At 44.8% G+C, this 13,400-nt stretch overlaps 2 protein-coding genes across 2 annotated transcripts in view; both read right to left on the bottom strand.

The window, feature by feature from the left end:
• Positions 1-542, bottom strand: part of LTBR (lymphotoxin beta receptor) — a 49,661-nt gene extending 49,119 nt beyond the window's left edge. Inside the window, exon 1 of the mRNA XM_066601303.1 lies at positions 293-542. Within this exon, the coding sequence (XP_066457400.1) occupies positions 293-361 (69 nt within the window). The 5' untranslated portion in view covers positions 362-542. The remainder of the gene's footprint in view (positions 1-292) is intronic.
• Positions 1-13,400, bottom strand: part of TAPBPL (TAP binding protein like) — a 351,854-nt gene that overhangs the window by 135,605 nt on the left and 202,849 nt on the right. The gene's annotated exons all lie outside the window — the stretch shown is intronic.

Genomic DNA, 13,400 nt, shown 5'->3' with positions numbered 1-13,400 from the left:
TCTGCTCAGATCTAAGCTCGGTGACCGTATATATCATATAATGTATATTTCAGACCTGGAGCGCATATTGCATGTAGTGTTATTTGTTATTCAGTGCCCTGGGCTGGAAGAGTAGGTAAACACGTGGAATAGATAGATATATATCTTATCACATACCCTATAGAGCAATCCATAGACACCTGGTTCTGGTTATCATGAAGTGTACAGTATATTGCGCAGTGATCCCCATGCCCGGGTATAGGGCACACACAATGCCGCAGAACACATGTCCATCCCTGTGTCTAGGACTTACCTGAGCGACATTCACCAGAACAATTCCCAGGAGGAGCAGCACAAGCCGCGGGTCCAGACGCAGCCCCATTATCCTGGATTAGGGGGGTCACATAGTCAGGGTTATGGTATAAGGTCTGAAGATCCCGGGCTGCGGCTCGTCAGGCGTCTCCCTGTAAGGTCTCCTACAATAACCTCTCAGGGCTTCCAGGAAATCTTCTGGTTCGGCTGTCAGCGCTGCACTGATTCTCCACCTTCAACTTGGCAAAAAAAAAACTTCCTGCTTTTCCAGTAAAATGTGTGACAAACTGGTATGTGACTCACTGGGAGGCGGCCCGAGGGGCAGGACTCACCGCCCCGCAGCCATATACTTACTGATATACTGGTACAACATACAAGGGCAGGTGTAGAACCACAACCCTCAGCATGCACACAGCCAAACTGCACTATGGAGGAGCATTGTACTGGTGCAGAATACTGATGAACAACCACTCACACACCGACCACATACTGGAGGGATGGCTGCTTAGTATTATACGACCACATAGATAAGGAATACAAAGGGTATAAGTACTATGCAGATTTGCAGCCTTTTAATGATGCCATGTACAATTCAACTCGAAGGGTTGCCCTGCACCTCCGGAGTGAACCACACTGATTCCCCCAGCACTTACAGTCAGACTGCTTGCTGCAAAGACAACAATAAATACTGATAAATTAGCCAAAATATTAACTCACACTTCGTATTTATCTCTATCTATCTAATCTCATATCCATCTAATCTCATATCTCATCTATCTATCTAATCTCTATCTATCGCATATATCTATCTATCTATCTATCGCATATATCTATCTATCGCATATCTATTTATCTACCTATCTCTCTCTCTATCTATCGACAACCTCAGTTCCAAAAATGTTCAGATCCTGTGTAAAATGTAAGTAAATGTTAATTTAAAAAATGAAATGATTTGGAAATCTCATATAACTATATGAGATTATCAAAGATTATCACATATTAAGAGATTATCACATATCAGAAGGTGAAAGGGAGATATATTTCTATTTCATTAAAAAAAAATAACTCATTTAGAAATTGATGGGAGCAACAAATCTCACAACAGATGGGGCAGGGGTAACACAAGGCTGGGAAAGTAAGTGGTACTAATGAAAAACAGCTGGAGTGACAATTTTCTACTTAGTCACATGAGTGTATAAAAAAAGAGCATGTTAGAGAGACAGAGTCTCTCAGAAGCAAAGATGGTTAGAGGTTTACCAGTCATTTACCAACTGCTTCTAATAATTGTGGAACAATTTCATAAAAAAGTTCTGCAATGTAAAATTATAAAGGCTTTGAATATCTCACTATCTAAAGTACGTAATGTCATCAAAAGAGTCAGAGAATCTGGAGAAGTCCATGTGCACAAGGGACAAGGCCGACAGTATTGGATGCTCGAGATCTACGGGCCCTCAGGCGTCACTGCATTAAAAACAGGCATGATTCTGTAATGCAAATCACTGCACAGGCTCAGAAATACTTCCAGAAATCATTGTCTGTGCACACAGTTCGCCGTGCAATCCACCAATGTAACATAGTAACATACTAACATAGTATGTAAGGCTGAATGAAGACAATGTCCATCTAGTCCAGCCTGTCTATCCTACTGTGTTGATCCAGAGGAAGGCGAAAAACCCCAAGGCCAGAAGTCAATTAGCCCTTTTGGGGGGAAAATTCCTTTCCGACTCCCTAATGGCAATCAGACTGTTCCCTGGATCAACCCCTAATAGTTCCTACCTGCCTATATACCAGGATTGACACTTAACCTAATATTTATATCCTGTAATATCCTTCTTCTCCAGAAAGACATCAAGTCCCCTTTTAAACTCCTCTATGGATTTTGCCATCACCACTTCCTCCAGTAGAGAGTTCCACAGTCTAACTGCTCTTACAGTAAAGAATCCCCTTCTATGTTGGTGATGAAACCTACTTTCCTCTAATCGTAGCGGATGTCCTCTTGTTACTGTCATGGTCCTGGGTGTAAACAGATCGTGGGAGAGATCCATGTGTTGTCCCCTCATGTACTTATACATGGTTATTTGGTCGCCTCTTAACCTTCTTTTTTCTAGAGTAAATAGTCCCAATTTGGATAGCCTCTCTGGGTATTCCAGTCCAGTCATTCCATGTATTAGTTTAGTTGCCCTTCTTTGAACCCCCTCAAGCACTGTGACATCTTTCCTGAGCACCGGTGTCCAGAATTGTACGCAGTATTCCATGTGAGGCCTGACAAGTGCCTTATATAATGGAAGGATAACGTTCTCGTCCTTCGCCCCTATACCTCTTTTAATGCACCCCAAGACTTTATTTGCCTTTGCAGCAGCTGACTGGCATTGGTTACTCCAGTTCAGTCTATTATCCACTAATACCCCCAGATCCTTTTCCATCTCACTTTTACCTAGCAGTACCCCATTTAGTGTATATTGGTGACATCCGTTCCTCCTGCCCATGTGCATAGTCTTACATTTTTCAACATTGAACTTCATTTGCCATTTTCCTGCCCAAGCCCCCAGCTTATCCAGGTCTGTTTGTAGCCGCACATGTAAGTGAAAGCTGTATTATGCAAAGACAAACTATCTATCAACACAATACAGAAACACCGGCATCTTCTTTGGGCCAAAGCTCATTTAAAATGGACTGAGGCAAAAAGGAAAACTGTTTGTGGTCAGATGAATCAAAACTTGGGTTCTTTTTTAGAAACCACGGACACCGTGTCCTGTAGACTTAAGAGGAGACGGACCGTCCAACTTGTTATAAGCACACAGCTCAAAACCCTGTATCTCTGATAGTATGGGGTTGCATTAGTACCAATAGCATGGGCAGCTGACACATCCTGAAAGGCACTATCAATGCTGAGCACTATATGAGGGTTTTAGAACAACATATTCCCATCCAGACAACGTCTCTATCAGGGAAGGTCTTGTATATTTCAGCAAGACAATGATACACAAACTGCTTCCATCACAACAGCAGAAGGAGAGTCTGGGGGCTGAACCAGCTGCCTGCAGTCAAGACCTTCCACCAATAGAGAACAAATCCAGCAAAGACGACCCCAGACTGTTGAGCAGCTGGAATCCTACATCAGACAAGAATGGAACAGCGTTCCTCTCCCAAAACTCCAACAATTGTTCTTCTCACTTACCAGACATTTACAGACTGTTGTAAGAAGAAGAAGGGATGCTATGCAATGGTAGACATGGTCTTGGTCCATGTCTAACACTGTGATGTCTACCTTTGAGATGTGTTAGGCCCAATGTCCACGGGCAGGTTTGATTTGTGGAACCGGCACGGGGCTTCTGCAAATCAAGCCGCCCATAGAGAAACATGGGTGTCCGCAAATGAAATAAAGCATGCAGATTTGATTTGCGTACCTTTTGGTCCAGGAAAAAAAACGCAGTATGCTCCATTTCAGTGTGGTCAATGGAAGCCATCCGATCCGCAACCCGTCCGCAATTCAATTGTGTATCTTGCAGGAAAGAAATTCCACTGCGCATATGCGGCGGTGCGCCAGCTGGCACTTCCGCACACATCTGCAGTAAAGGAAATAGTAGACCCGGACGGGTAAGTAGAAGACCCGCAGTGTCCTCGGCCACGGGCAGGCTCCGATTCCGCTGCGGGCGCATGCATGCGGAATCCGATTCGCCCGTGGACATGAGGCCTTACCGCCATCAATTTCTAAATTAGTTAATTTTTAAAATAAAATAGAAAAATGTCTCCCTTTCACCTTCTGATATGTTCTATTGTGAATAAAACATGGTTACATGAGATCTCCAAATCATTGCGTTCTTTTTTTCGTTATATTTATTTGTATTTTACACAGTTTCAACTTTTTGGAATTGAGACTCTGCCCTATTCTCATCAGCACAAGGAAAGACTAAAAGCAATGGGATGAAACTAAAAGGGAGGAGACACAAATTAGATGTTAGAAAAAATTTTCTGACAGTGAGAGTGATCAATGAGTGGAACAGGTTACCACAGAAGGTGGAGAGTTCATCTTCAATGGAAGTGTTCAAACAAAGGCTGGACAAATATCTCTCTGGAATGATTTACTAAATCCTGCACTGAGCAGGGGGTTGGATCCCATGACCCTGAAGGTCCCTTCCAATTCTATGATTCTATGACCTCTCCTCCTTGGTTCTGCTGGGGGACAGGAGAAGAGAGTAGGAAGCTGGATGCATACACGGATGTCCGCAGCAGCGACGTGAAGAGAAGGAGCGGTGCTTAGACTATAAGGAGCAGGTAAGCACAGTATATTGGTATCGGGGGGTGTTATTACTATTGGGGCTGATATTGGGGATAATAGTAATAGTGTCACCTATATCAGCCCCAGTAGTAATAGTATTACTACTGAGGCCACTGTGGGGGACACTATTAATACTGGGGCCACTGTGGGGGGTCACTATTACTACTTGGGCTGATATAGGGGACATATTATTAACTTGGGCTGATATAGGGAACACTATTACTACTGAGGCCACTGTGGGGGACACTTAATATTGGAGCCATTGTGGGTGACACTATTACTACTGAGGCCACTGTGGGGATCACTTAATATTGGAGCCATTGTGGGGGACACTATTACTACTAGGGCTGATACAGGGGACACTATTACTACTGATGGCACTCTGCATGTGGCAGCATAGCTCTAGCTGACTTAGGGTATGTTTACAAATGGTGAAAATGCTGCGGAATGTCCACAGCGGAAATCTACGTGGCAAATTCCGCATCATTTCTACATCCAGAAAACAGTCAAAATCCGTACCATTGGATCCACACTAGGGCTTATCACGACGTATGATTTTACCTCCATCATTATAAAAAGGACAGGGCCAGTTCAAAACAGGAGGATGCCCTGTGCTTGTTTCCTATCTGGAGCCCTGAAGTATCATTGGTGCGGATTTTGACTGGAAAGTTGATTTGTTACTATGCGGCACTCCCCTCACCTCCTCCGAAGGCTTACCGCAGTCAGCACCTCCCGCTTCCGGTCCCAGCAACCTGGTCAGGTGATGCTTGTCAGGTGAGGTCACTGGGAACCAGAAGCCGGGGACTGCTGACAGCGGGAAGACTTCGAAGGAGGTGAGGGGGAGCACTGCATAGCATCAAAGCAACTGCGGGTACGCATATTGGATTGAAATATTACATGTATTAGGACTGACTACTTCTATATATTTTTTACACCAATGTATTGGCTTGTCTTAAGGTAATGTTACCAGTTTGTGTGAACCTGTTTATATGGACGCAGCATACCATGTTTTTTTAATCATTTTACAAATTTTAGTAATTTTGAGGTCTAATAAAATTCTATTTATTATGCTCCTATGTCTTGTGCATTGGACTTAGTGGTTTGGTGTATCCACATAAGTATGGCAATATTGTGGGGACATTCCTGAGACCCCCTTGTGTGCCTCCATGAGGGGAACACATGTGGCTGCATGATGTCCTGAACATATCGCTGAGCTGTCATTGTCCCTCATACCACTACTAGGGGTGACCGACAGTTGTATGCGATGACCCCCCAGACCATCACACCAGCAGGGGGCGGTGTGCCACTCCAAAGAAAAGGCAAGATTTAGGTCCTCACCCGAGGGTCTCCAGAGACAAACACAGCTCAAACTAAACCTGGATTCATCACTGAAGACAACCCGGTTCGATTCTATAGCGTCCAGTTTTGTTGTTCACGATACCACTGCAAATGGAGGTAATGGTGGGTGTCAAAGGCCGTACAAGTAATGGGTGCCGTGAGACCAAATATCCTTCAGCCAAGTGCCTGGAAATGGTTCCAACAGACACAGAGGTGTAACGATGGCACCCTCTGTCTCTGGATGGTGGACAACAAAACAGTTGGAGCTGCTCGTGCTTGTTGGGTGATCAGACAATCCTCGCTACTGGTGGTCTGTAGGGGGCGTCCTGAGCCCAGTCGCCTTGTGTTTCCTCACACATCCACTGGTCCCAACACCTCCTAGCAGCCTGGACAGATGGTCCTCTCTACTGGTCTGTAGGGGGCGTTCTGAGCCCAGTCACCTTGTGTGCCGTCACACATCCACTGGTCCCAACACCTCCTAGCAGTCAGGTCAGATGCTCCTCTCTACTGGTGGTTTGTCGGGGGTCCTGAGCCCGGTCACCTTGTGTGCCCTCACACATTCACTGGCCCAACACCTCCAAATAGTCTGGACAGAATGGCCCGGTGGGGGACAATTCATCAATACGACCATCCAGCTCCTCACATCCCAATAATACGCCCCCCCTCAGACTCTGGTAACAGAGTGAAATCTCTTCTCTGCGTCATAGAGGCATCTAGTGGTCAACAAGCTCCACACAAGCGGAAGAAGAGGTCACTACACACAAGGAGCCTCCGAGAGCCTATACAGGCCAAAGAAGAAACCACTTTTAGGGTCTCAGGTGACAAGACCGTTCATTTAATCACCACAACTCTCATCATTTACATCTGTCTAACATGTAACTAGGTGTTTTGTAGTAAATAAGAAAGATTGAAAAATACCTCTACAGCGCCATCTATTGGCTGGCAGCATTCCTTCAAATCAAAGTGATTTTATAACAAGTCTTAACAATGATTGGGAATATGAAACCAAGCCAGAAAACCATGCACAGGGTTTTGTAGTGAAACGACAGCTTCTCCTATGGGCGCAATTGTTTTTGAGAAAGAATGTATCCTTCCCCTGTAATTTCCTGTCCTGGACATGCTGGTGCGTCTTCCTTATGGTAAATTCACAGGGGCGAATACTCTGCAGAAAATCCACAGCGTACTACAACAACAGCAAAGCAGATTAGATGGAAAAATCCAGTGATCTGAGCGACTTCCAACGAGGCCCGGTGATTGGTGCTAGACTAGCCGGGCGAGAATGTCACTGCCAGACGTGCAGGGGGTTCTCATGTAATGGTGTGGAGCAGTGTTTCCCAACCTTTTCAGCCTTGTGGCTCCCCTACCAACTTTTCAGAATAAGCAAAATACAACAAAAGCTAGAAATGTACAACTTTCTAACGAACATTCTTAGCTATTTGCAATACTTGCATGTGAATTTTACAGTAGGCCTACTGTTTTCATGTGACACTGGGGCTTGCATTTTCTTGCACAGCAGTGAAATCTGTGGCCTGTGTGACAAGGTAGTTCACAGAGGGCATGAAAGCAGGCCATATATGTGCTAATCAGCAGGGACAGCAGTATGGGTGTGTCTGGAGTAGTTAAAACCTCCAGACGCATTGAGTTCCCTGCTGAAAGCCAGAGAGAAGCTACGGAGGCAGCGACAGGAACTGAGAGCCTAAGGTCTGGGGCGGACCAGACAGTGTCCATCACGAGGTCTGACAGGGAAAGACAGTCCCTATACACCCTGAGTGGGGGACAGTGAAAAGGTCACTGAGGGTTGGAAACCTTGAAGGTTGTACTATGTACCAGTATTTTTGATGCTGTAACCTGTTGCCATGTGCACTACAGCTGGCAGAAGCCAGAGTAATCCGGTGGTCATGAGTCTTTCAGAGAGTGGTGCCAACCATCTTAGGGTGACTACCCACTACAGTTTTTTTCACTGCGAAATTCGCAGCGTTTTTTTTCTGCAGGGGTCTATGGGACTTGTAATGTTGAAATCGCTATCGCGCAAAATCGTGATTTTGCGGTAAATTGCAATTTTGCGCAATCATGATTTTAACATTACAAGTCCCATAGACCCCTGCAGAAAAAAAAACGTTGTGAATTTTGCAGTGAAAAAAAACTGTAGTGGGTAGTCACCCTTAGGGCTCCCACCCACTTGCGTTAGTGATTTGCGATTTTTTTAGCGCTGCGATAGAGCGCTAAAACTTTCTAGTTTGAAACAAATGAGTTGTAATGTGGCTATGCGTATTTGCGATTTTTTTTCACAGCGCGGGTGCGATTTTTTATCAATTGCGACTGCCCTATATTAGTGTGATGTCCGATTTTTCCCTCGCCCATGCAAGTCAATGGGTGCCATAAAAACACATCGCAGAATCGCATGCGCGACTGCGTTGCGATTGCACTGTGATTTTTTTCTCTCAGGCATGGAGGAGGGGAAGGGCACAGCAATCAGTGTCAAAAACGCTGCGATAAAAAAAACGCAGAACAGCCACAATACATAGAGCTTTGCAATGCGAGTTTAGTGGGAGAAAAATCACAGCGCAATCGCAAACAAAATCGCAAGTTGGCAACTGCAAAATCGTAGCGATTTTAAAAACGCACTATCGTCCTCGCAAGTGGGTGGGAGCCCTTAGGGTGCCTTTCCACTAGCGTTTTTTTAATGCTGCGCTTTTTTTCACGCGATTGCTAATGAGACTTTCTAATGTTAAAAACGCATTGCACAAAAATTGCAGGTTTGTACTCTGCGATTTTTGTGTGATGCATTTTTAACATTAGAAAGTCCCATTGACAACCACGTGAAAAAAAACGCAACGATATTGCCGCGTTAAAGAAACGCTAGTGGAAAGGCACCCTTAGGTGCAGAAAATGGTGATCCCATTGAGCAAGTAACCTCCAAGTGACCATACCTGATTTTGGACAGTTCTCGTTCATCTCCACCCAAAAGCAGATGGTTTCTTTGCTTGTTTTCATTGTTTCATGAGAACTGCAACAGAAAGTCCAAAGCTTGTTGAGAGATTGCAGGATATTCTGTCTGGATTCCATGCAGGCAGGCAAGTAATTTTTAATACCTGTTGATAAAACTTTTTGTTAGCCTTTTGAACCGGAATTTTACAATACTTTAAAATACACAAAAACAAGGCCAACCTTTTTGGTGACACCCGGGCTTTTTTCTTCTTGCACAGCAGTGGAATCTGTGGCCCGATTTCAGACAAACACTCTTCCTTCATCTTCAACACAGAAAACAGATGGTTTGTTTGCTTTTGATGTTCGTCAGACTCAGGCATTAGACGGCTTGCTCACAAAGGTACCATATGGTAACCTGCAGCAGAACTTCCACAGCTTTTCGGCAGATAGCAGGATATTCCGCTTGGATTGAAAGCCAGAAAACATCAGTTGGTACTTCACTAAATTTTATCCTCAGTGTTCAATCACATCTGAGTTCACTTATCTGCTCTACTTCTGATAGGGGCGTAGCTAACGGCTCATGGGCCCAGGTGCAAAAGTTTATCTTGTGGCCCCCAACTTCTCTTAATGCCTTAACGCAGAGGCGTAACTTCATGTCGCATCTTACCGAGCCGGTCACTGAAGAGTAGTCAGAATAGCCGTGAATTGTTATCGGGAAGTCATGGTATGCAGTACAAATGGATGAGATGGAAGCGTAGTTAATGGAAGCCAAAAGGTCAGCAGCAGGAGGTATCAATATGCAGTACAAATGGATGAGACGGAAGCATAGTCAGTGGAAGCCAAAGGTCAGCAGCAGTATCAATATGCTTGTAGAGGAGCCCGAGGAAGAGGAGCATGATCATGGTAGTAGAACACAATAATCACGCACTGAGGGAGTGGCAAAGCCAGGCTTTCATAGGAGATGCAATCAAGGCAAGAGGCGGGGTCAGGAACAAGAGGCAAGAACTAGGTAACTGGGATCAGAGAACAAGGCTGAGAGTTATGCAGGGAAAGTGTTCACAAGCTGGATAGAAGAAGGGTCAGTGCTTGCAGTACAAGAGGTTCCCGATTCAAGTTCTGACACTTGAAGCTCCTGGCCCCAATGCAAAACCTATAACAGGGCCCCCAACTATAAAGGTTTATTCCTAGTACTGGCCTCCCTATATGGAGAGGAGAGGCCTTATGGGCCCCTTAAGGCTCCTGGGCCCGGGTGCAACCGCATCCCCTGCATCCCCTATAGTTACAGTACATCCTGCATGAAGTGCTTCTTCATGCAGGATGGACTGTGTATTGGACAACTCAGGTGTAAAGTGATTTCTAATCCAAACAAAGACAGGAAATAATGCTCAAGGTTGTCTGATGAGGATTGCAAATGTCTGATTACTTCATCGGGCCCACAGTCACTTGTAACTCGACTGAAAAGAGGAAACATTTGGGTACTTCCAGAAGGAAGATGTTTTTCCCAACTTTTCAATTAAAAGTCAGGAGCTTGTCTGCAGCGGTGAGCAGCATGTTTTCTTTTGGCACCTGCATGGTGGTGTTCAAAGTGTTCAGATGCTGATATATGCAGTGGTGCCTTGGGTAAAGAGTTTAATTCGTTCCATGATGGAGCTCTAAACCCAAAACACTCGTAAGTCAAATCAATTTTCCCCACTGAAATGAATGTAAAAGCCATTAATCTGTTCTGGATCGCGAAGCTCTCCCACTAATTTCAATGGGGATGGTGTTGTCCCATTGAAAGTAATAGGACGCCGGCATCCCCACAGTGATTTTCGGGGAAGGGCTTTAAATTTAAGCCCTTCCCTGAAAATCATCCCTGGCTGTAGTAAAAAAATAAAAAAACAAGCAGCGGCTAGACGTGCCTGAGCCCCAGCAGCGGCAGACAGGTGAGTATATATATTTTTTACTAGAGCTAAGTAAAATTTTCAGGGAAGGGCTTATATTTAAAGCCCTTTCCCGAAAATCACTGCAGGGGTTGTGGTGGCCCCATTGAGAGCAAGGCTCTTAATCCAAGTTTTTGCTCTTAAATCAGAGCAAAAATCCGACTCTGTGCCCAGCCGACATCCGTGTTTACCTGCCTCCGTGGATGGTCCATACGGTGAGCGGAAACTGTCCATGCGGAATCCACGCAAAAATAGAACATACTGCAATTTTTCTTCTGCGAGTGGAAAATCACAATTGATTTGCGTTCATGTAGAGGAAAAAGCGTTTGGCATGTTATGGGCGGTATTTTCTGCGGAATCAGGAGGCGGATGCCCACTGCGGATTCCACAATGCAAATCCACCCATGTGCGACTGTTATACAATTTCTGCACAAACACTGTATCTTCCATGAAAATTTTGCTTTACGGCTGTTCTTGAAGAAGATTAGCAATTTGTCTTGAAGTTCAATTACTCTATCTGCATGTTTTCACACAACTGGAAGCATATTTGTGATTAACCACATCGACTGCCACGCTTCTTTTAAAGCAGCACCAAGAGTTTTGGAGACAAGAATTTCACTGCAGAGGAAGCACTGGGGGGTTATAATGTGAGGATTTTTAGTTTAACAAGTGTGCCAACCCGTTAGCCTCCTAAGGACCAAGCGCCGTAAATTGATGGCACTCGGTCCTAGGCTTTAAAAATATGAAGTGGGATTAAAGCTCCTGCAACGTAGCAGACCGGTCAGATCCTTGCCTGTTGATCACAGCTGAAGACCCAGAGGAGAAGGCAGAAGCGGTTCTTGCAGGCTACATAGTACGCAGTGAGCGCTATGGAGTAAATAGAGAAAGTGGAAGTGTCACTTCCACTATTCAGCTCGATGATCACATGACCACAGGGTGCCCACTATTACAGCAGAGCTGAAGAGTCCTAGCAGACCCTGATCAGCTCTGCCAGTGACTACTGTCACTATAGGGGGATGTTTTCCCCTGTAACTGGGGCTCCTATGGCTGCTTCTCGTATGGATGCCCCAGCTATAGTAGAAAAGTGTGAAATTAAGAAAACAAAAGGACAATTTGAATGACCCCCAGAGGTCTTATATGACATCATGGGGGACACAGATGTTTAAAAAGCAGTTATAAAAATAAGTAAAAAAAAAAGTTATGAAATAAAAATTATATATATATATACATACACACACACACATAAAAAACTATCCATCGTTGACACCGTCACGATATGTGCCCTGTAATCTAAGACTATACAAATTATACATCAAAACGTCCAAAACAACATGAGGAACCCGTTTCAACGTAAATGTACTAATTTTAAAAATAAATAAGTATAAATATAAAAAAAAATTCTTGGCTTTTTACCCTTAAAGGGGTTGTCCCGCGGCAGCAAGTGGGTCTATACACTTCTGTATGGCCATAATAATGCACTTTGTAATATACATTGTGCATTAATTATGAGCCATACAGAAGTTATAAAAAGTTTTTTACTTACCTGCTCCGTTGCTGACGTCCTCGTCTCCATGGTGCCGACTAATTTTCGCCCTCCGATGGCCAAATTAGCCGCGCTTGCGCAGTCCGGGTCTTCTGCAGTCTTCTATGGAGCCGCTCGTGCAGAATGCAGGCTCCGTGTAGCTCCGCCCCGTCACGTGCCGATTCCAGCCAATCAGGAGGCTGGAATCGGCAATGGACCGCACAGAAGCCCTGCGGTCCACGGAGACAGAGGATCCCGGCGGCCATCTTCAGCGGTAAGTATTGAAGTCACCGGAGCGCGGGGATTAAGGTAAGCGCTCCGGTAAGCTTTCTTTACCTCCCTGCATCGGGGTTGTCTCGCGCCGACCGGGGGGGGGGGTTGAAAAAAAAAAAAACCCGTTTCGGCGCGGGACAACCCCTTTAAGAAAACTAAAAAGTGGGGGGGGGGGGGAATTAAGTAAAAGAAAATATAAAAAAAACAGCCCTATATGTTATAGAAAAACACAACGCAGCAAAAATAATTTTTAGCTGAAAAAAATTAAATTGGACCGTAAAACCACCACATGAGTAAAATACCTAAAAAGTGCCTGGTCCTTAAGGGATTAATTGAGCCAACCATGCGGAAACACCAACTATACAAATCCCAACACAATGACTTCAAGCTGTACTGTGAGGATCTAAGTAGTAATATCGTGGCCTTTGGTTCTTTCTGGAAGCTTTTTACAGCAGCAAAAGTTTTCTACTATTTCACCCCTAAGAAAATAGTCTCCTCCCTCACTCACCATCTAGGTGCTCTCCCTAAGGAGAAAAGATAGCGTTCCTGACCCAGATCACAGTCCTCTCACTAGCTAAGCCAGAAACCCACTGCCCACTGTGGGCAAAACCACAAAACAGCTGTCTGTGTATGGATTCTGGCTTGGCTTTCAACTTCCAGTCATTGTTACAAGGCTTGTATAAAGCGTCGAACATTGGCTTGCAGGAATGTTGCCTTCCAATAGGTGGCGCTGCAGAGGTATTGTTCCATCTCCCTTATTTGCATATTACCCAGAGGAGCATGGATGGCCTTATAGGTCTTCTCACTTACTCACCTTCTAGGTGCTCTCCTTAAGGAGAAAAGATAG

This window comes from Eleutherodactylus coqui, chromosome 4 (genome assembly GCF_035609145.1).
Source record: "Eleutherodactylus coqui strain aEleCoq1 chromosome 4, aEleCoq1.hap1, whole genome shotgun sequence".
Lineage (NCBI taxonomy): Eukaryota > Metazoa > Chordata > Amphibia > Anura > Eleutherodactylidae > Eleutherodactylus > Eleutherodactylus coqui.
The sequence above is the reverse complement of the archived record's forward strand: the minus strand, read 5'-3'. Positions and strand labels throughout refer to the sequence as shown.